Raw genomic sequence first — 21,072 nt, 5'->3', positions numbered from 1 at the left:
TTTAGAATTAAATAAAAAAGCAGTGGTTTGCAAGGAGGGGAGAAATATGACAGAGTGCAGTCAAATGTAAGAACGTAGGCAGCTGTGTTTTATATATACTCAGGTTTGTAAAGCTATTAAGAAATGAATCGGGAAGAAAGAACACTATAGTCTATCCTGTAGTGTAATGAAGACAAGGGCCACGTATTAGGTTCAAATAAAAGTGGCATAAAGGTCACCACGTAAACCCGGGTGTCTCTGTGTTTAAACCAGCTCTTAAACCTGACTAAGGACTTGGCCAGGAAATAAAGTTATAAGTAATTTTCTAAATCATCAGGATCACATCCATATCTCTTGGGGACTGGTGTGGGACAGCCACCATAACCAAGGATACGCTGTGCAGCATCTCCTTTTTTGATGATTTTACCTCATTTGAATATCGTGCCATGCCAGCCTCCTGTTCTGACAGTAACTGTGTATAGGCCACCCAAGCAATGTCCTACTTTCCTAACAGACTTTTTAGAACTCTTGTCCATTATCCACACAAACTATGATAAGATTATTATCACCGGTGATTTTAACCTGATTTTAACCTACCCTTGGATAATGGGAATGACACAAATGCCAGGGATTTTATTAATCTCTTGAATTATGGACTTTACTCAACACATTACGGAACCCACTCACAACCGTGGCCACACCCTTGATCTAGTGATTACAAAGGGCCTAACAATTGTTATATCGTCTATCTGTGATCTTGCCCTTTCGGACCCCTTTTGTATTTTCTTTACAACACTGGTACCTAAAGTTAAAAATAGTACTGAATGTTTTATTAAGAAACGTTATCTTGACTCGGCAGGAGTTGAGAATTTTAAAATGTTAATGAACATAACTAGTACAACAAGCCCAGAGGAGGGGCCATCGTGTGTTTATGATCTAGTACTCTCAATACAAAATTAAGGACAGCACTGGACTCTGTAGCACCTATGAAACTAAAAAAGGTTTTTGCCGAACAAAATGCTCCATGGAGAAATGAGGGAAAAATCAACTTAAGAGATCTTGGAGGAGGTCTGAGCGTACATGGAGAAAGACCAAGCTACAGGTCCATCTTGATATTTTTAAGGAACATCTTTCAGTCTTTAATAAAGCAATAAAAAATGCTAGGAAGGATAATTTCTCGAAATTGATATCTATAAATTCTAACAATTCTGGGGTGCTCTTTTTAACAATCGACAGCCCTATAAATCCTGCACCCAAAGTAGATGATAGTCTGTTTTCCACCTCCAAATGTGAGGAATTTGCAGCATGCTTCAGAGACAAGATAACCGACATTAGGAGTATTGCTCGGGAAATATAAAATGTCTTGGTCCCCTTCCACCATGCTGTAAAAGTATGAGCTCTTTTGCACTGGCTGACACAGAAATGCTGAGCAAAGTAGTGTCATAATTGAAGTCGTCTACATGCCCTCTTGATCCCATTCCCACGTTTTTTCAGACCACTTTTAACTCTGTGTCTAAGGACATTCTAGCCATTATAAACTGTTCCCTGCTTAAAGGTATTTTCCCATCAGAACTTAAAACTGCCCTGGTGAGACCCTTCCTGAAGAAAAGTAATTTAGACTCTTCAGTCCTTAACAATTTTATCTTCAACCTTCCATTTATAAGTAAAATCCTGGAAAAATTGCCTTTAAACAGTTCAATAATTTCCTAGATGCTAACTGTGCCTTTGACACTTTCCAATCTGGCATCACAGCACAGAAACGGCATTTGTCAAGGTTGTAAATGACCTCAGGATTGTCCTTGCCCTCCTGGATCTGAGCGTATAGCTTTTGACACACACTGTGTATCATGATATCAGGTCTGTAGTGGGTCTGCTGTACATGTGTGCGTGCACACATGTACAGCAGAAAAGTGCCCCCCCTGGAAAAGTGCCCCCCCCCCCATTTCCTTCTGTTAAGCGCATTGTGTTACCTCCTGGTATGAAATGCGCCGTATAAATAATGTTTGTTACTATCCTCAAATTGGATGAGAAGACCAGGCAGATACATGTCATGCTTAGGATAGACAGGATTCAGAATCAGTATTGCTTCAAAAACACAGTTCAGCTCAGACCTGCAGAAATCCCAAAGTGATGAGTCCTCATTGGCATTATCTGTACTGCATTCATGGGTGGTTGTGCAAAAAACACAATTGTTGTCATGTAACCTTACAGTACTAACACAGCAGACATCTCTTTCTTTCACTCTGTCACTCTCTAACAATTTCATTTTCGTACACAACTGTTCCAATATAAGATGGACTACAACAATAAGTGTGTTGTGTGGTACCTGCACTAAAAAAGTGAACTCTTATTGGACCTTTAAAATACTGATGATAGTGGTGCTAATACTGATGAAAGTCCAAAACCAACAACACATTATAAAGGTCTATGTCTACTTTTCTAACACTGACAGCCAGTGTAAGGCATCCTCTCTGTCCGATTGTTTGGATCACCCAAAAAGTAGGTATCACTATACCGTCACCATATTTGAATATGTGCTCTGACTGCTATATCATCAAACCTGGGTCTCTGGCATTGCAGTCAGGGTGCAGGTTAACCCTGTAGACCTGGGATTGAGGCTGGGTGGCTAGGTTATAGTGTTCAGATCATGCGGGTAACTCATGGTGCAGGTTTGATGCTTACATTATAGGTCAGAAAGCAGACCTCATACTAATTCAATGCCTTCAATCAGCAGATCCTCAGCTATGTGAAAAAGTCCTGTTGTTCTCATGATATAAATTGCCATTGTTAGCTTCTGTACCTCATGTTCTACCTCCTCCCTTATGCAATGTTTGGGAATGAATGTTAAAAATAAAACATATCACACCACACAGCACTACAACTGGTTAAATCAGTTCAGTGCCGTGAATTCTTATTAGCAAACTTTGCAGTACAGAAAAAAGCAACTCTTAACAAAGACTATGAAAGATGGCATACAGTTGCTGAATGAATAAAGGAATGTGTAAATAATGCAGGTACTACCAGTATATTACCAGAATAGGACATGAAACAGGATTTATTTCTGTCTTTTTTGTGAAAGTGTAATTCATTCACATCATCTCTTCCTTTGCATCTATTCTGCAGTATCTCTACCCTGCCCTCTTCTCCTGTCATACATGCTGTGTTAGACATTCACTGCCTGTCTGAAACTCTGAAACAGAGTCGCCAACTTTCAAGGCTGACAAGTGTATTTTTTGTGAGGTGCATTGAATTCAGTGATTTTTTTCATGCTACTGTGAGACAAGACATAAAAGTGTGCGTCTCTTGCCAAAAGCGTGAGACTTCGCAACCCTGTCTCTCTCTTCACCTCATGTTCACTGGTTCCACTCCATGAACAGGCTGTCTCTCTCCGTCCATTTATGCAGGATCTCCCCACCACTCTCTCTCCCCAATGCTCCTTTAGACAGAAAACTGCACTAGTGGAATGTGATGCCTTGCTCTACATGCTGTGCAGCTACCCATATTTAAAAAGCTGGTAAAGACCCAATTCTTTTAGAAATTCTAAGTTAAAAAACAAAACAAATACATAAAATAGTCTACATACACAAATGTGATCTAACTGTGAACTGAAACTAAAGGAACATTATTCACTTGGTACAGTATTGAATACATTTGTTGTCTTCAAAACCAATAAGTTCCTGGTAGCCAACTCGCTACTGCCAAAAGATGTTTGAAATGAAGGGCCATTGGAGGAGGACCCACTTGCTTGACACACCTGTCCCCAGTGTGGTGATGCTTTAATTTGCCAGTTAGTTTGACCAGTCGCCTTTTCTTCCCTTAGTATGATTTTTGGCGTTAGTCTCTACATAAAGGCCTCGATGACTATTCATCTAAAATGAAAGAATCTGGAATGATTTTCTTCGGTTTGCATCAAAGCACGATTAAGACTTCCTGTTTTAAGGAGTTATTGGTTGGGAAGCTCCACCATGACTTCGCGCAATCGGTTCTGCGCATAGTTAACGCTGGCATTGGCAGAAACTCAATGACTTAATCGAAAGTAAGGTTAGACGAGAGATGATTGTTCCTCTGTTATTACTTGCCTAAACGTTGAAAATAGAAAGACAAGTGCCAGATAATAGACTACGTCAAGAAAGAGATCGCGTGGTTGAGTGTGAAGCCCATCACCGCGATCGGGGAGGGAGGAGAGGCCAAAGACAACTGCAACTGGAGAAAAAAAAAGTGTCTTCAGTTCAACCGGATTAGCTGAACGTCGACAATTTATCTGCTCATTATGGCCTCGGAGGAGCTCTACGAGGTATGGAAATTAAACCCCTTAAAGTTGACCTGAAATTGTGTAATATCAAATCTTTGTAGGTGTTTTTGTCTAAACAGTTTTAACATTTTGGTCCTTTGGGGTCATCATGTGTGGTAGCTACTGACTCGCCTGGTAACGTCGTTGAATAGCGATAGCTAGCTAGCTTGCTAGCTGAGTGAAAAGTAGAAGCTAGCTAGCTTTCCTTGGGCATTTAGCTTGTAAGATTCCAACTTACTGAACTGTTCCAAGCTCACGTTCCTTTGGTGTGTTCGCTCTCGAATGTGATAACTTGATGCGTGTAGCGTTCGTGGCTATACTGGTTCGTATTCCGGAAGACTTTCTAAATGAAATAAAGTGGTCCCTCTGATAATGTAGCGTACAAAATGTGGTCGTTTTAAAAGTAGCTAGCTAGCTGGCTAGTTATCAGGCTAGATTGAGTGATGGCTAATATTATAACAAAAAGGCCTTACTTTGGACCAGCTAGCTAAGTTGTCAAATGTAGATGGCTTTTTATAAGGGTGAATTTCAACCTAGTTTGGTTTACACTGCAGTGAATATATAAACGTAGTACAGCCTTGTGATGGAGATTGCAAGCTTAGATTGGTAAAGTTAGCGCAACTTGCCCTTTGTTTCATGTTTGTAATTAACCAAGTAACGTTATGCTAACCAGCCAGTCATGTCATGCTGTCAGTAGATATTATTAGAACAATACATTGTGTGGTATTAGTTTTCTGTTTAGACGATAAGTTAAGTTTTTAAGAACTCAAAAACACGAAAAGTTTTTAAACACTCATAACATGAATTCATTTAGTTGGTTGCTTGAGCCTGGAGTTTTGTAATTTACCGTTACCATTAAGGTGGTTTCTCACAGTGCAATAAAACACATAAAGGTTTTTGTTGAGTTAAACAAATTCGTTTTCCAACAACCAGGCCCTAATGATAACACTGATGAAAAGCATTTCGCCTATTTTCTTTTTCTAAATTACTCATGAAGCCTTTCTAGAGTTTCCCTATTCTGTTTTCCAACGATTTTGATTTCCCCTAAATGTCGTTCTGAGACATGGAAGACTCTACTACAGTTGTATTGGCAGTTGATTATGATTATGATGAATTGTAAGTGAAAGGCGACACAAACAATGCCATGCCCTGTTTTCACATCTAAAAACCAATCACCTTTGCTGTTGACAAACTGTACCTCCATTTCAGGGGGCATTGAATGGTTTTGGAATGTGTGAAATGCTGGAAATCCTTCTCAACCATATTCAGACGAAATTTTTGTCTGGCCCTTTGAGATTTGTTTCGTATCGACTGCTACCCATCATATTAGGAATTTAGCCCTACTGACAAGGATGTGAAGTTTTCATGCACCCTACTCCTATGTATCCAATGCATGTCATCATAAAAGTTAATGTCTATGATGTTTGTTTTGCTTCAAATAGGGTGATCCAGAATACCATTTGTTTAGTGCATAGAGTGGAGTATAGATGAGTGAATTGGCCAAATCTGTTTCAGTGCCTAAAATGGAAACCCTGTTTCTCTCCAAGACAATAGTTATGCTTTGCTCTCCATGGTGCTGGAATCATTTAAGTTGATGACTTATAGCCAAGGTGAAGGTTGATGCTATTAAAGTTGGTTGCTAGTTTTCTATTCAATCTGCCATTCTGCACTTTGTTTCCAAGCGCCCATGGTTTCGAGTATGCCTTGCTGGAATAGCCACGTTTGTATGCTATACTAAGCAATTTGCACTTGGGCAGTGTATGAGCCTATAGGATTGAAAGTTTTCTTGTGTGTATGAGCCTAGTATAGGATTAAAAGGTTTCTTGTGTGTACGAGCCTAGTATAGGATTGAAAGGTTTCTTGTGTGTATGAGCCTAGTATATGATAGTTAAGGTAGAGGTTTGAAGGCAGAGATCAGCACTTATCTGTAAGGTCTGCTTAGATTCTAACATCTCTGCTTTAACCGCCAAATACAGCCTACCTAAATCTGTTCCTCCAGGATTTTGTGAATGTTTTGGTGATTTCTTGCCATCCAAATGACAGCGGTGATGATTTTGTGGAGATGATTTCTGAACGTGGTTTTTGTTTCTGTTTAAACCCTACTTAAATGGCACATATGGGCTACTAAAAAAAAAAAAAATACAGATACAAATCAGACGTGAGAATTTTAAATAGTATTTTAAGATTTTTCACATTGAATTCGTAGAATTCGCAAATCATAAAAAACTGGACAGACTGCTAAATCTCCCTAGTTGAGTCTTCATTTTTAGATTAGGTCAGGTAGCACCGTAACGGTACGCTTCCATTGCAGCATATTTCACTTCGCTCTCATTCAGGTTGAATAAAAGCAAAATTCACTCTGATTGGGTGGAAATTGGAGCAAATCTAGCAAGGCAAGCAAAATTGAGATGGCCAATCTCCAACTTTATGCAAATGCAAATCATGTGAGAACCAGTAGTTCAGCGTGTGATGTGTCTGAACAACGGAGAATCCCATACACTCGATTACGCATAGCACACGGGCTCAAAAAGCATAACAGAAATGACCATTAACAGGCTAAAAACACAAACGTACTAAAATGGAACATTAAGCACATATTTTCTCTGACACAGACATATTTATCCCACACCAGGAAGTGCACAACATGCTAAAATATATTTAAAAACTTGTATAGATAATCTGACTGATGTCTGTGATTTCTATCTGTCATTGATTTGTTTTCTAGTAGGCTACATGTGGAGTTTAAGGATAACAGAAAATAGCAAAAACTTACCACTCATTTTTAGAACTCACCACCACAAGATCAATCATTTTGATTGCAAAATATTACCAAAAAAATCACAAAATCCTGGAGGTACTGGTCAGCCAGGCTTTTTGACAAACTAAACTAAATACGGGACCTCTTCCATAATTATCGTTCAGTAAACATTTCCACTTAAAACAACACACAGCGCAAGTTCATTAATCTACAGAAGTCTTTGGACAAGGCGCATGTTTCCTACCTATGGGGTATTGTGGATGATTAACTAATGATCAATTTATACGGCAACTCCAAATTTTTGCTTTTTAAAATAAAATTTAGCGGACATAGTTAACTGCTGTAGACCTGAAATGTTTTCATACGATATAGACTACGATATGAGCAGCTGGACCCTACAGACATCACTTCATTGTTTAGCCATGCTGTTTCTCATCATTTAATACACGAGTAGGAGGAAATTATCACTCAGAAATGCACATGTATGCATTACAATTTGGAGCATTGTCATAAAATGTTCCTAATCATAAAAACTGTTGCTGTTTCAAAACACAAATGTTAGACTGATCATTAAGTTCATAAACATTAATATAAGTTCAGGTGCCTAAAACATGTGACCAATACTTCTATAGGAAGTTTTATGACTGCACCCTAAGTGCACTAGTCCTTCAAACAAGTCTTCTGAGTTTGAGTGATGTAGGCTAATTTTATTTTTTCAAACCTGTGCTGGACAATCAGACAAGCGCTAATGTAGAACCCGTCGTGTCACAACGTTAGTGTATCAGCTTGCTGAAGGAAATGTGTTCTTCTGGGGGACGGTCGCCACTGGTGACTGACAGGGAGAGAAATAGTTGCAAAATTAAATATTTTGATGACCATTTTAGTTGCCATCTGGAGCCCTGAAATAGTTGATGCATTTTATTTTTAAATTTGTGTCTGTGTCCAAGTTGTTCTTGTGGTGTTGCCCACAAATCAGTTGTCTCTGTGCAGAGCTACAGTCAGGATGCTGTTATAATTGTAATAATAATTGTCAGGTTTTATTGGCACACAATTACAATTTGGCTATTGTCTAACCCAGGTCAAGGGACTGATTAAAACTGATTCCCTTGTCAATAATACCATGCCAGCCAGCTATCAAAACACCTCGCATCTACCAGATGAAAACTTAACCTCCTTACAATCCCTTGTCTGCAGGTCGAGAAGATCGTTGACAAGCGGAAGAACAAGAAGGGCAAAATGGAGTACCTGGTCCGCTGGCGAGGCTTCGGCTACGAGGGGGACACCTGGGAGCCGGAGACGCACCTGGCCAACTGCATGGAGTTCATCCACGAGTTCAACCGGCAGCTGAGCGACCGGCAGCGGGACGGCTCCCTCATCCGCTCCACGCGCAGCTCGCCCTGCGTCAGCTTCAGCCACTCGTCCTCCGGCGGCAGCAACAGTGCGCGCAAGCAGATCTCAAGACCCCAACCCCACAGCCCCAGCATCAGCCTCCCCCTGGCAAAGACTGTAAGCTCGTCCTCTCCTCCAGCGGTAGCCATTGGTCCCACAAAGCAGCAGCAGCAGCAGCACTTGCCCGATTTGAAGGACACAGACTCTAAAATTGAGACCGCAACGTATCAGCAACGACAGCAACAGCAGCAGATGTCAAGCCAAAAGTATAAACGGTTAGGTGCCATCACCGATAGTGTTACTGGCTCAGGTTTGACTGTATCGCCAACTGTTAATACTCTACGGCGGAGCATGGACCTCGCCAAGTCCGGCATCAAAATCCTCGTGCCTAAGAGTCCCATGAACAGTCGGACTGATTCCGAGGAGTCGCCCAGTGAGGCTGCACAAGGCCTCGAGCAGGGTGGGCAGGAGCCAGACTCTGTGCCCCCTGAGGTGGCCCTGCTGGAGAAGCCAGTGGGCGTCCAGCTGGGGCCGGGGGAAGAGAGGGCACGCATGGGCACCCGGCCTCGATCACAAACCACTCTGGCCCCTCCACAGCTCCCCGTCACACCTGCAGCTATGCGCGTACTCAATGGAAAAGGTAATGTATTGATTGATTTATTTATTTAAGCCTCGGAAAACACAATGTAATGTATTTTGCGGATGCAGTGGTAATGATGGCTGTAAAATAATGCCTCAGAAATGAGTGGTGGATTGGTCCTCCAAGTAGTCACTGTTTGCTGTTTGCTTTCTCAAAGGTACTTCGACGTTCATGGAGGCCTCGGCAGCTAATGGGACTGCTAGCATGCAGACTGCGGCTACTGGAGTAACTAGTGCCTCTGGAGTGAGTGGGAAACGGCGCTTTGAAGAACGCACGGCAGCCTTTGACAAGCGTTTGCGCTTCAGCGTCCGCCAGACAGAGAGTGCCTACCGTTATCGGGACATCGTGGTGAAGAAGCAGGATGGTTTCACACACATCCTGTTCTCTACCAAATCGTCAGAGTACAACTCCCTGAACCCAGATGTGAGAAATTTTGCCTACTAGTAGTAGTGACTGTTTATAACTAAAGTGAATTGAATGTCTTTAGGATGCCTATAAAGGTGCAGCTACTCTTAGTTGAAATACCTTGTCCATTTACTTGAGATCTGCCTATACTGCTGGTAGCTATGGATTTAAATAAGTGGTCAAATATGCACTGGGGGTGGCACATGCTAGACCTGTCCCTTATCGATTGACTTGCAAGTTGTGTGACCTCACTCACAAGTCTGCATCAAGCGACTTCCTAAAGTCGTTTCCTGAAAAGCAGTGGCCATCGCACTAGATAATGATTGAATGACAAAATGAATGATTGTCCAACTGCTGACAGAATGGTTTTATTTTCTGATTGACCAAGTGCTGGTAAAGTAACACATTTCCAGTTCATCAGTCTTATGTGAAATGACTTGAGTTACTCTTCAAGCAGCCAGGGTAATATAGACAAATTGGGCTCTCGTACACTGTACTAGTTGTAGTTGCCATCAAAGTGAGCAAGACACAACGACAAAAGTAATTTGCTCCAGTTAAAATCAACAAAGCTGTCCTAACTAGCTGTCTTAACGCTTGGGTCAATGCGACGCATTAACGGACGCCCCGCCTCTATGTTTTGACTTGACACGCTGCCTGTCTTCAAGATGAATTGTCAAACATTGAAACGTTGATCAAACAGCTGCAGTGTGGACAGCAACAATGAGTCACAATGCTCTGTAACAACAGTCGCTTGCAGTTAGCTACTTTTTATCCCCTTTGCTCTCTTTGGGGATAAATATAGTACCGCTAAAGGATGGTGTGATTGATGTGACTGAAGATAGAGCTCTCACTTCACACCATTTTCCGGTAAACATGATCTGTCATCAGGGCAGGAACTAAGACCTGCTCTGTTCATGTGAAGGCAAGCCATTCCATGGCAGATGCATTCTTTTGAGATTGCATGCTTTGTTTTAATACGTGTGTGTGTGTGTGTGTGTGTGTGTGTGTGTGTATTTGTGGCTGCAGGTGATGAAGGAGGTTCAGAGTGCCATGGCCACGGCGGCTGCTGATGACAGTAAGCTGGTGCTGCTCAGTGCGGTGGGAAGTGTGTTCTGCTGTGGCCTTGACTTCCTGTACTTCATACGGCGCCTCACTGACGATCGTAAGAAGGAGAGCATAAAAATGGCTGAAACGATTAGGTACGGAGCAGAGCCATTTCCATCGGTCCTTAAAGAATTTTTTTTTTTTTCATGCTGTGAAGGTTTTGATTCTTCAGATAAAATGCGTAAAAGTCATATGTGTCTCCCTTTTTTTACCAGGACATTTGTGAACACATTCATCCAGTTTAAGAAGCCCATCGTCGTTGCTGTGAATGGGCCTGCCATAGGGCTTGGTGCCTCTATACTGCCCTTGTGTGATGTCATCTGGGCCAATGAAAAGGCCTGGTTCCAGACGCCCTATGCCACCATTGGCCAGACGCCTGATGCCTGCTCATCCATCACCTTCCCTCGCATCATGGGAGTTGCCTCGGTCAGTTGGCATTTTCAGCCATCTATACCAAATCTATTGTTATTACATTGTAATAACAACCTACCCATACCGCAGGCTTCTCTCCAGTTCCGTGTGTGTTGTGTTCATTATACTGCTGAAAAGGCAGCAGTAGGAACTTGGTATTTTGTACTCATTCAGTGCAGTTTTGATATTGTCCGTAGCATGATCAGTGATAACACAATTACTCTCCAAGTGAAATTGTTTACATATCACGTATTACTTTCAAATAGAAGTACAGTGTTGTTTTCACAGAAGTCATATATTACTTTAGCATCATATTAAAATACCCCCATAAGAGCGACAAACACTTACCCATAGTCCATTGGAATGGTGGGCTGAAGTGAATGGATTAGCTTCTTTTTTACAAGATTATGACACTTTCGTGCCATTATGTCCTCGTTAGAATTACCGTGAACACAGACCCCTCACAAACGTTCCTGCTTATTTCTAAAAACGTTGCAGCTTGTTTATTTTTCAAAAGGGAAAAGTAAGCTGTATAATTGCCACAAGTATGCACGGCTGTCTCCCTGCCCAAAATCAATCTTTACGAAGATAGCTGTAGATCAGTCCTTTTTGAAATTTTGAAAAGAAGCCCAAATGGGGAATGGTACAAATATAAATGCATTAGCCATACATTTGCTAGAAGCTTATATACTCCAGCCTAAATAAGCAGATCAGTAGGCATAATCAGACATTGTAGCAATAATTGAGTCGTTGATAAAAGCATTATATTTCTTCATAACTTGCGAACGTAACACCATCACTAAGTATAATTTTAGATGATGGTATTGGTCCACTGATACTACACAGTGCAGTTCCCTCCTTAACTTTTCAAACAAAAAAAACTCTCCAATGTGTTTATGTCGCCCATCATTTCCTTGCCCTCCTTCTCGTGTGTTTCCTCTCCTCCCCTCCCCTCCCCTCTCCTCTCCACCCCCCTCTCCTCTCCTTTCCCCTCTCCTCTCCTCTCGCCTCCTCTCCTCTCCTCCCTGCTGCAGGCCAATGAGATGCTGCTGAGTGGGAGGAAGCTAACGGCTCAAGAGGCCTGCGCCAAGGGCCTCGTGTCCCAAGTACTGTGGCCAGGCACGTTCATGCAGGAGGTCATGGTGCGCATTAGGGAGCTAGTCTCTTGTAATTCCATTGTAAGTCATCCTTTATTTCATTTAAAAGCTTTATTTTTTTTTGTTTTTATTTGTGTGTATGGCATGGCATTCAATCACGCATACAGCACATTTCCACACATTCACACCGTCTCCCTCTTTTTAAATTATTTTTTTGTTGGTCTTTAGTTCTATGGCCTCTCATTGAAGAACATGTACATGTGTCCCTAACTCTCACAATCCACATTAGGCTCCACAAAAAAATATAACTCAGCGTGTCTAAGAAATGTATGTGTGCTACTGGCATGATTATCGAACATCAGAAATAAAGGAAAAACGTAAGACCTTTGGTTGAATCTCACACGATCAACCATTATTCTAATATGTCACTTGATGTACACTGTTTAGCAGACACATCTAATCTGTTGGGGAGCAATAATGCTGGTAGGCACACCACATTATGACATTAGGCACTATCTTAGGTCCTCAACATTACTCAAGAGTTGAGCATGATTTAACACACACCTTGTTGTTTTGCAAGCACATAAAACTGTTAAAGCGAACTATAACAGGAACTATATTGAGAATATTTTTGTACAGCTTCACAATGCATCCATATCCATAAACCATTTTGTCCTTCTTTCCTTTTTTGTTTTGTTTTCCTTTTCCCCCTTCTTTTTTTGTTTGACCTTTTCTATGTTTTTGTTACTCCTACTCCTGGTCTTTTCCGTGCTCCTGCTGTTGTGGTGGTACTGTAGGTTCTGCGGGAGTCCAAAGCACTGGTGCGGAACTCCAACCGGACCGTCCTGGAGCAGGCCAACGAGCGGGAGTGCGAGGCACTAAAGAGGGTCTGGGGCTCGGCCCAGGGCATGGACTCGATTTTAAAATACCTGCAGAACAAAACGGATGAGTTCTAAACTGGGCAAAGGAGAAAAAAAAAAAAAAAAAAGACAGCGCCTCTGCAGCTTAAACACTTCTTCTGACCAGGAAGTTCAATCCTCAAAAGTGCCTAGAGGGAACAATGAAAGACTTTTTTTGGGGACGAGATCCGCTAATCTCCAGTACGAGTTGAATTTGATCTTCATCCACGTGAAGGAAAAAGATGAACTTTGTTTGAATCTGCTCCTGCTGGGGCGGTTGATCTTAAAACTGGCTAACAATTCCCTAGTATGTGCATGGAAATGATTTTTGTGGTTACATGAGCCTGTCAGGCTGTAACACTCTCCCAGCTTTATCTGGTGTCACATGCTTCGCTGGCCCTCTGTGCTTGGAGTTGGTCAGTCAAGCTAACGTCTTACCCTGACCAGTCTCAGCGGACCCTTGGTGTACACAACCGAGGAGTTTGTGGAACATGGTGTTTGATGGAGAGGTGGCAGAGCTATTTATGGAGTTGAAAACAACACAATGGGTTTGTAAGGGGTATTGGGGACATTACTTCCACACTGGGAGTGTAACAGGTTTCATGATCGCCTTGAGGTAACCATGGGGAATATCACATATTACTTTTTTTGCTGGCTGTTCAAATCCAGCTCTCCGATGATCATCATGATGGGACTGAAACACCGTATTAGGTTGGTAAGATAAGGTATTATTTAATTGTACCTTGTAGATGTTGCCGTCTATCTTATCTGTGTTGTTACACAGTGGAATTCCCAAAGCAGAGGTCTTCACTGACAAATGCTTTGGGTTCATTTTTAATCACCAAAAATGTTTGAGGTCACTATCAATGCCATTGCATAAATGAATTGTAGTCATTTTTTTATTTAATGCTAAGTTAAAGAAATATGAAGTGAGTCTTTGTCAGGAAGGGTGGACTGCATTTTTGAGTATGCTTGTCTGTACTTGTCTATGCTTGTCTGTGTCGATTGAAGAGCCTGTGGAGATCCAAAGTGTTGCCTTGTACCCATTCAGATTCACTGCGTGTTTACTGGGGGCCATCCTGATGTGAACTTGAGCAAATTTGCACTTTTACTCAAGAAACAATTTGGGTTGTCTGAGTTTTTCTTCTGTGGTTAGAGGGTGGAATATTTTTAAAGCACAGTGCTTGTGTTGATCCTTAGTGCCACAAGTGGTGAGTCTGCTGCACAAATTTGAAATTTCAACAAAAACAAAAACCAAATCCATAACCTTCCATCTTCCTCGGCGAAACCTCCAGCTCTTCCTTGCTGACTTTGCGCCATGCACTGCTATCCAGCTGTTTGTGGTGTCTGTCGTGCTGGTCAAACATTATGTTTGGGGTCTTTGTTAATTATGCTTATTTGTAAATATATATTGACATTGTGTTTTGTTAATACAAACTCTTCCAGGTAATTTTTCCATAAAGTTGACAAGATAGAGGAAACAGCTGGATTAAAAATCTTTTTAGCTAATTTCACCCTGAAATCTGAAACCTTTACGAAAAAAAAAAAAACTACTGTTTTCTTGTAGTGATGAAATTATTATTTATGCAGTGCTAAGTATTTAAATATTTAAAACATTTTAACATACCTGAACTATCAAAAATGTTTAAAACAAAAAAAACAACCCTCATTGATTGGGTATACCACCCTAATTTTGGCTTATGTACTTGTAATGCTTAACTTTAAGGTGAATCCTTTATATGTTGTCTTTATTTTATGTAATGTTCTGACGCAGTCCCCTCCATGTAAATGTCACCTTCATCTCATTTTGAAGACCAAGGTTGCTCTAAATTGGAAACATTAAATTCATGTAATTGTTTTATAGTCAAATCCATAGGTGTTGAAGGGTCATAAAATTAAGCATCCGTCTTAGAAATTGAAACATAATTTACTCCATTATCATTGTAACTAGACAAATAAAATGAATGTCTACTTCAAACCATCAGGCCCAAGCAACTTGTATAACTGGACATGAGGGTATGTTTTTAATGAATTGAGATGCTCACCTTGCAGACCTTCCACTGGCGTGTAAGATTTTCTCCTAGAAGTGAAAGATATTGAAATGGGCCCTTACTGATGTATGTGTTGGGTCCGGAACCATTTCCCCTCCAGAGTAGAGAACTGTATATAATGTGCATTGCCTTTAGTATAAAATACTGGAACAGTATTTTTTCAGTCTCTGGACCTTTTTTCATGTAGTTGAACTTGTATACAAATGGAATATATATGTATACACACACTTACACTGTACAGTCTGTAAAGATTTTTTTTAATAGATTCATAAGATATAAACCTGCAAAATAAACTATTTCACATACTATGCTTATGTTTTCTTTACTTGTGTTGTCAATTTATTTATATAAAAAAAATACTTCAAACGGATATTTCTAACCGGGTTTACTGCAAGATGAATGCATTGTTATAACAGAATGGCCAGAAATGTGGGGAAACCTAATGCTGGCGTATTACAGTTAACAATCAGAATTTCTTTTTCAAGATTTCTAGGAAAATGTCCACCTTCTCTCACTGCTACTAGGGTGGGCAACCATCATGGGAGCCTGTGGCCATGTGCAACCAATAGTCCTGATTCCTGAAGCACACAAAGTTGTAGAAATTCTCTCCACTCTTAAGGAACCCATGTTCTGTGGTTCCCCAGGAGACTGGACTGTCCACAAAGCCATGCACAGTCATGGACAGCCAGGAGGTGAACTTTGGCTCATCAAAATAGCGCCTGGAGTAACAAACAAAAAGAGGAGTTACTAATCAGACTCTCAAACGCTGCTGGTGTCACTCAAGCCACTCGAGTTGATCAGCAGTGTGAGTCGAGATCCAATTATCATTTAGCGTATACAAAGTAAACAGTGAATCAGTAGCAGACGAAAGCCTGACCTGAGCTCCAGAAGAAGTGAGTATATGTCTTCAGGAATCAGGAACCCAGTGACTGTGCACAGCAACCCATGACTCATTAAGCTCTGAGGGTCGGGGCAGACATATGTTGAAAGAAAGCTGGACGCCTCGTTGTCACTACAATACAAGTCACATAGTGAGAACCACTGTGAGAAACCAGGAACACCAAATTATAGATACCTAGAAGTGAATAATGATCGACACTTGCCTACTGATGTCCATACTGACTGCCCCCAGCCACTCCAGGAAATGATGGGGGTCACATGACTTCTCATCTCCATGGCGATCAGTGGAGTGTAGAGAAGGGCAGGGCATTTCCTTCAGGGTATGTGTGTGCAGGGTAGGCCTATGCTCTTCAAAACTATATTGGGAGAGGAGATTCTGCAGCACTCCACCATCCTCCTCAGCTGCTGACAAGAGTAAGCATTCTCACATTTGTTTAATCTGGTAACTTGTACTATTAAAAGCGGTAAACATATACACACACACTCAAAACAGTATAACTCACTTGATTGGCATAATATAAATGCTTTGAGTTGGAGTTTTTCATTCAAATGATTGTCTGTGGTAATCAGTAATATGTCTTTTGTCAGAAAATAAGAGTCTCACCTGTCATTTTGCTGGAAATCATTAAGTCGCATTTAATTGGCACCCATTCTTTCAGACTTGTTATTAGCCTCTGGTATCGCTTGGCACCTGGACTCATCAACTTGTCTGTCAAGTCTATAGTCACAACTGCAGAGGATTAAGAAATATGGGACTTAGAAATGTAAGTATACAGAGTCTACCCATCATAACACATATCTAGAGCTTTTGTTTATTCTGTAATTTCTATGGCATAAAAGCATTGTTCAGAAAATATTACTTTACAGTGTATATATGCTATTGCAAAGAAAAGGAGGCTCGCAATACTCGAGATGGACTCACCATATCTCAGCACCTTTCTGTGTTTGTACTGCGATGGTTTTCCCTCTAAACCCAGCTGCTCATAGGTATCCTTATCGACAGACAGAATCAACTGCCCTTTGTTAAAACAACAGATAAAAATAAGATTAAAACATTGTTTTATTTACTTGTTTTATGCTTCTCTCTAGAGTAGAGATCCCCAAACTAAGGCCATCGCCTGAATCTATTTATGTGATGATTGTATCAGGCCCACCGTGCGTGAGACGGAAATCATTTCGGAAAAGTAATTTCTTAACCTTTCCCATGCATTCTCTATGGTAGTTCTTAACAGTGTAGATGATATATATTTTTTGGCCACTGGTGATAGTTTTGGTGCTGTTCCGCGACAAGCTCTTAGCAAACAGAGGCAGGTGATGCACACCCGTTCACGGTACTGATGTTTTCTCTTCCAGCAGGCTGCAAACATGCTAAAGACATCAGATGGTGGATTATACGAAATCAGTTCAGCAGTCCATGTATATGAACATGATTTATTGCGCCATCAATATTACCTTGTGGGTTGGATTGCTAACTTAATTTATTCATTCAAGGGTAACGTCAATGTTAACGTTACTCTATTTCGACTGGACAGTCAAATGGAGATTCTTCCTGAGGTAACTTAAAGCTGCAGTAGGTAACCCGTAAATATAATTTGTCTAAAATTGTCACTATCCTGACAGTAGTACACAAGATGGATCATCTGCATTTGCCAGAATCCACCACGCTCGTATCAAAACATCCAATCAGAGCCAGGAGGAGTGTCTGAAGGAGTGTCAATCACTGCTCATGCTGTGGGCAGCCCCCCTCCCCCACATGCGCCCACTGGTCAAGCTCAATATCTTCAGTGAGTGGCTTCAGGAGCATACACAATGGGGGATAACCCACCAGCAATTAAAAAACTGCCCATCCCTCCTTTGACAACAACTTAAACGACAATAACAAGTAAACAGACCACCACGCCCTAGCTAAAACTAGGGTAAATCACAGAAGTCTGCAGGCAGCAAAGGAGATACGGATGAAAGGGTTCAGAAGCCAAGCTTTAATGTTCGGTAAAAGCACCCACCACAGGGACAGGAAGCCAGGCACTTAAGGGTTTGTAGTTGGTGGTGTGAAAGTTAGCATATAACCTCGTTCTTCAACCCAATGCAGCCCCAGGAGGTAAGGATGGTGACAAGTGAGGGAGTTGAGGGGGCTGAAAAGTGACACCATGGTTGCTTATTTCTGTTGGAAAGGTAATTCTCTGGTTTGTTTTGGGAGAAATGTGTTATTTTCCTGAACTATGTAGCCAACATAGCTATATAATATATCTGTGTATAAGTCTGCAGATGTCTGCATTGTAGGTGTAGTTGTCTTATGTTAGGCTATATTGGCTTTGAACAGGACATTTTACTAAATGTGTTGATGTCACTTATTTGTGAGTTTTTGTAGTTGTGAGAATGACACATGAAGTGGTTGGATACGTTCACGATGACGATTCTCTGCACTCATCTCCAACACTCACGTGGACTCGTGCTCTGGCAGTTAGAAGTGCGTGTTCATGTGTTTCGGAGGAGTGGCTTTGAAAGAAGGAAGGAGCAAGGATTTTTGTTGTTGTATACTTTCAAAGTCTATCTTACTCTTGATGGTTTCTCCAGAATCGCCTACCCTGGCTTTAAGTTACTAATATTACGTTAACACAACTCCACCCAAGTAGTTCATTATATATTTTCTGTGAAGTTCTGTTAGCTGGTCATAAAGATGACCTTACATTGTTCTTAATACATTAGCAAATTAGCTACCTAGGCTACTTCATTCCATAGCCTTTGTTATTCTCTCATTTCCACCTAGCCGTATGTGAGTGTATGGGACTGTTTTGTAAACTTCATACAACGATAGCAAGAGGCAGATATACTTATACTGAAGTATTATTATTTACTCCTGAATATTTACTTAAACCAGTAATCTAATGATTATAATGGCTGGATTAGATTATTATTAATAATAATAATAATATAGATTATGAGGGCTTCCTAAACTTATTTTTTCTTTGTTAAAAGGTTGTATTCCTACAGGATGTATGTACACATGCATTACAGAATGGTTGAATAAAATGATTATAAATGGTACAATACTTTTTTAGTTACCTCACCATTATGTTTTATATACAACTTTGACAATGTGCCATGGCAATCAACCCAGCTAACAATGGTATGTAACCAAATTGAACTATATCATTAGATTAACATACAATATTCAACTAAGGCAGACCTCTTGTTGTCTAAAGTACTATTCACTGTTACTGACATACTCCGGCCCTTTCAAACAGCCTGGCAGAGAAATCTGGTTGAGGGACCCCTGCTCTAGAGAGAGCTGTTGAAAAGCTTCTGAAAATCTTACCACTTGGAAGAAATGCTATGGTGTTATCCTCGTCAATTCTGGTATTGTAGGAAAGTGCATAAAATTGACCTGAGGAAAAAAAAAAAGAAAGAGATGGAACATAGTCAGCATTTTGCAACCACATACAATATTTTAAATCCTATTTAGATACATACAACCAATGGTACCCTATATTTTCGGTCACGACTGTATTCTAAGTTCGGGATGCCACCAGGCTGAAGTAGCCTAGCTGTTACCTTTTTTCACGACTTTCTCAAGAAACTCTTCCTCAAGAAGTTTATATATTGGTAGGTCACGAACACGGTAATAGGAGTTGAAACTATTGATGACTCCCGCAATGCTCGCTGGTAATGAAGCACATTCGGGGATTACTATAGACACCTGCAAAAAAAAATCAAATGAATAACGTTTAATATATTAACAGCTCTATTGCTTATAGCTTCGGTTCCTGCTTGTATTCTTGAGTTAATTTTAAAACGGCATCTAATTTGAGGTGAATAGGTAGCCAGGTTACCTTGTAATTGAAGTAGTGTTTCGACACGTGGATATCATATCGAGATTTCTCTTTCGTGAAATTGGACTTTTCGCATACAAGCAAACTCCTGGAGCACTTTTCCAGTTCGGGGGACATGGCTGCGACTTCTATGTGCCTTCGTCTCACCTTGTTCAGGTATTTGCGAAACACTTTCAATATCCAACTTCAGCATGCAGAAATGTGGTACCCCGCCTGTGATCAACCTCTCTGTATTTCTTCCGCGTATCTTGAAAAACACACCCACGTGCTAACGAATGGTCATGTGCTAACCAATGGCAAACCCAGAATTAGATCGTCTCTGCCAACGTCACTTCCTTAGCAAACATAAACACACTTTTTAAATGAATCGTACGAACAGTAATGACAGCAGTAAACTAGTAAGTTAAACGTGTATTATCTGTTTCAACTTTTCTTCAAGTAAAAATGTCCATCATTGATAGCCAATGACATTTATAGTACATCACCTTCAATCTCGTATCCAAATTCTTCCTGGATAAATACCTTGAAATCATCCTCTTCAACTTCTGATGAGACATGATAAGCCTACACAGAATTATGTCACACATTTTGTTGCTTTTATTTGGTCAGTAAAGGTCGCCTATTTGAGGCCTAATTTGTTTCTGTGCACTTTTTGCTAAATTGCGAAGATTTAGGCCTACATAATGACCCAAAGCCAACCAGCATTTGAAACAAACATTTTTACAATGGCAATTATTTATTTAAACTTTGCAGAGAGAATGGAGAAATGGAGAATTGGTTTGTTTTTAATCATAGGTTATTGATTAGACTCATTGTAAAATTAGTCACAAAGATGAAATAGTTAATTAGGTTAGTTTAGTTATAAGGTTTTTGTGTGGCAAAAAACAGCAAATCACCACACTTCACACATTCAAAAAGGCCAATAGAAAGACGTTAAACACCAACCTCTAAGTATATGAATTCACAGGCCTATATAAATGCACATTCCATGAGTCTACAGGGGTGACACTGAAAGTGATATTTCTCCTTGAGAGGGGGAACTCTGTTCAGATCATCTTCCTAATCACACTCCATGTGTGGGTGCCATAGTGAATAAATTCAATAGGCCTCATTGTGTTTTGTTGTCTAAACAAAAATGTTACTCCGCTTATAATCAGGTATTCCCTAATGGAACATTTATAAGAATGCCTTTCACAGTGGTCTACCAAATGTTATTATCTTGATCCCTTGTCTCAGGTGTTTATTGGCGACATTTTCAGGGCAGATTATTTCCTCTATGTCAGTCTTAAATCTACACGTGGCATGTTGAGGACAAAAT

The 21,072-nt window shown here is 40.6% G+C and overlaps 2 protein-coding genes across 3 annotated transcripts; one reads left to right on the top strand and one right to left on the bottom strand.

The window, feature by feature from the left end:
• Positions 1–3,735: 3,735 nt before the first annotated feature.
• cdyl (chromodomain protein, Y-like) lies at positions 3,736–15,332 on the top strand. Its single transcript, XM_012827949.3, has 7 exons — positions 3,736–4,273; positions 8,223–9,057; positions 9,215–9,480; positions 10,489–10,661; positions 10,782–10,992; positions 12,012–12,155; positions 12,872–15,332. The coding sequence occupies exons 1-7, from the start codon at positions 4,250–4,252 to the stop codon at positions 13,028–13,030; spliced, it is 1,812 nt and encodes a 603-aa protein (XP_012683403.2). The 5' UTR covers positions 3,736–4,249; the 3' UTR covers positions 13,031–15,332.
• rpp40 (ribonuclease P/MRP 40 subunit) lies at positions 15,265–20,817 on the bottom strand. 2 transcript variants are annotated; one of them, XM_031562816.2, is made up of 8 exons: positions 19,755–20,817; positions 19,477–19,621; positions 19,241–19,309; positions 16,847–16,942; positions 16,529–16,654; positions 16,128–16,329; positions 15,902–16,036; positions 15,265–15,743 (listed from the first exon to the last, which is right to left on the bottom strand). In XM_031562816.2, exons 1-8 carry the CDS (start codon positions 19,869–19,871, stop codon positions 15,545–15,547), a joined length of 1,089 nt encoding a protein of 362 aa, XP_031418676.1. In that variant the 5' UTR covers positions 19,872–20,817; the 3' UTR covers positions 15,265–15,544. The 2 variants fall into 2 exon arrangements, with proteins under 2 accessions (XP_031418676.1, XP_012683404.2); XM_012827950.3 differs by having other exon boundaries at positions 16,128–16,326; positions 19,755–20,813.
• Between the last annotated feature and the right edge of the window lie 255 nt (positions 20,818–21,072).

Source organism: Clupea harengus, chromosome 25 (genome assembly GCF_900700415.2).
Source record: "Clupea harengus chromosome 25, Ch_v2.0.2, whole genome shotgun sequence".
Lineage (NCBI taxonomy): Eukaryota > Metazoa > Chordata > Actinopteri > Clupeiformes > Clupeidae > Clupea > Clupea harengus.
The sequence above is the reverse complement of the archived record's forward strand: the minus strand, read 5'-3'. Positions and strand labels throughout refer to the sequence as shown.

Coding starts and splice junctions, on each gene's coding strand:
- cdyl (XM_012827949.3), top strand. CDS start 4,250: ATGGCCTCGGAGGAGCTCTACGAG. Junction 9,058..9,214: donor GCGCGTACTCAATGGAAAAG/GTAATGTATTGA, acceptor GCTTTCTCAAAG/GTACTTCGACGTTCATGGAG. Junction 10,662..10,781: donor AAAATGGCTGAAACGATTAG/GTACGGAGCAGA, acceptor TTTTTTTACCAG/GACATTTGTGAACACATTCA.
- rpp40 (XM_031562816.2), bottom strand. CDS start 19,871: ATGTCCCCCGAACTGGAAAAGTGCTCCAGGAGTTTGCTTGTATGCGAA. Junction 16,330..16,528: donor GATTTCCAGCAAAATGACAG/GTGAGACTCTTA, acceptor TACTCTTGTCAG/CAGCTGAGGAGGATGGTGGA. Junction 16,037..16,127: donor GTCAGTATGGACATCAGTAG/GCAAGTGTCGAT, acceptor CTTGTATTGTAG/TGACAACGAGGCGTCCAGCT.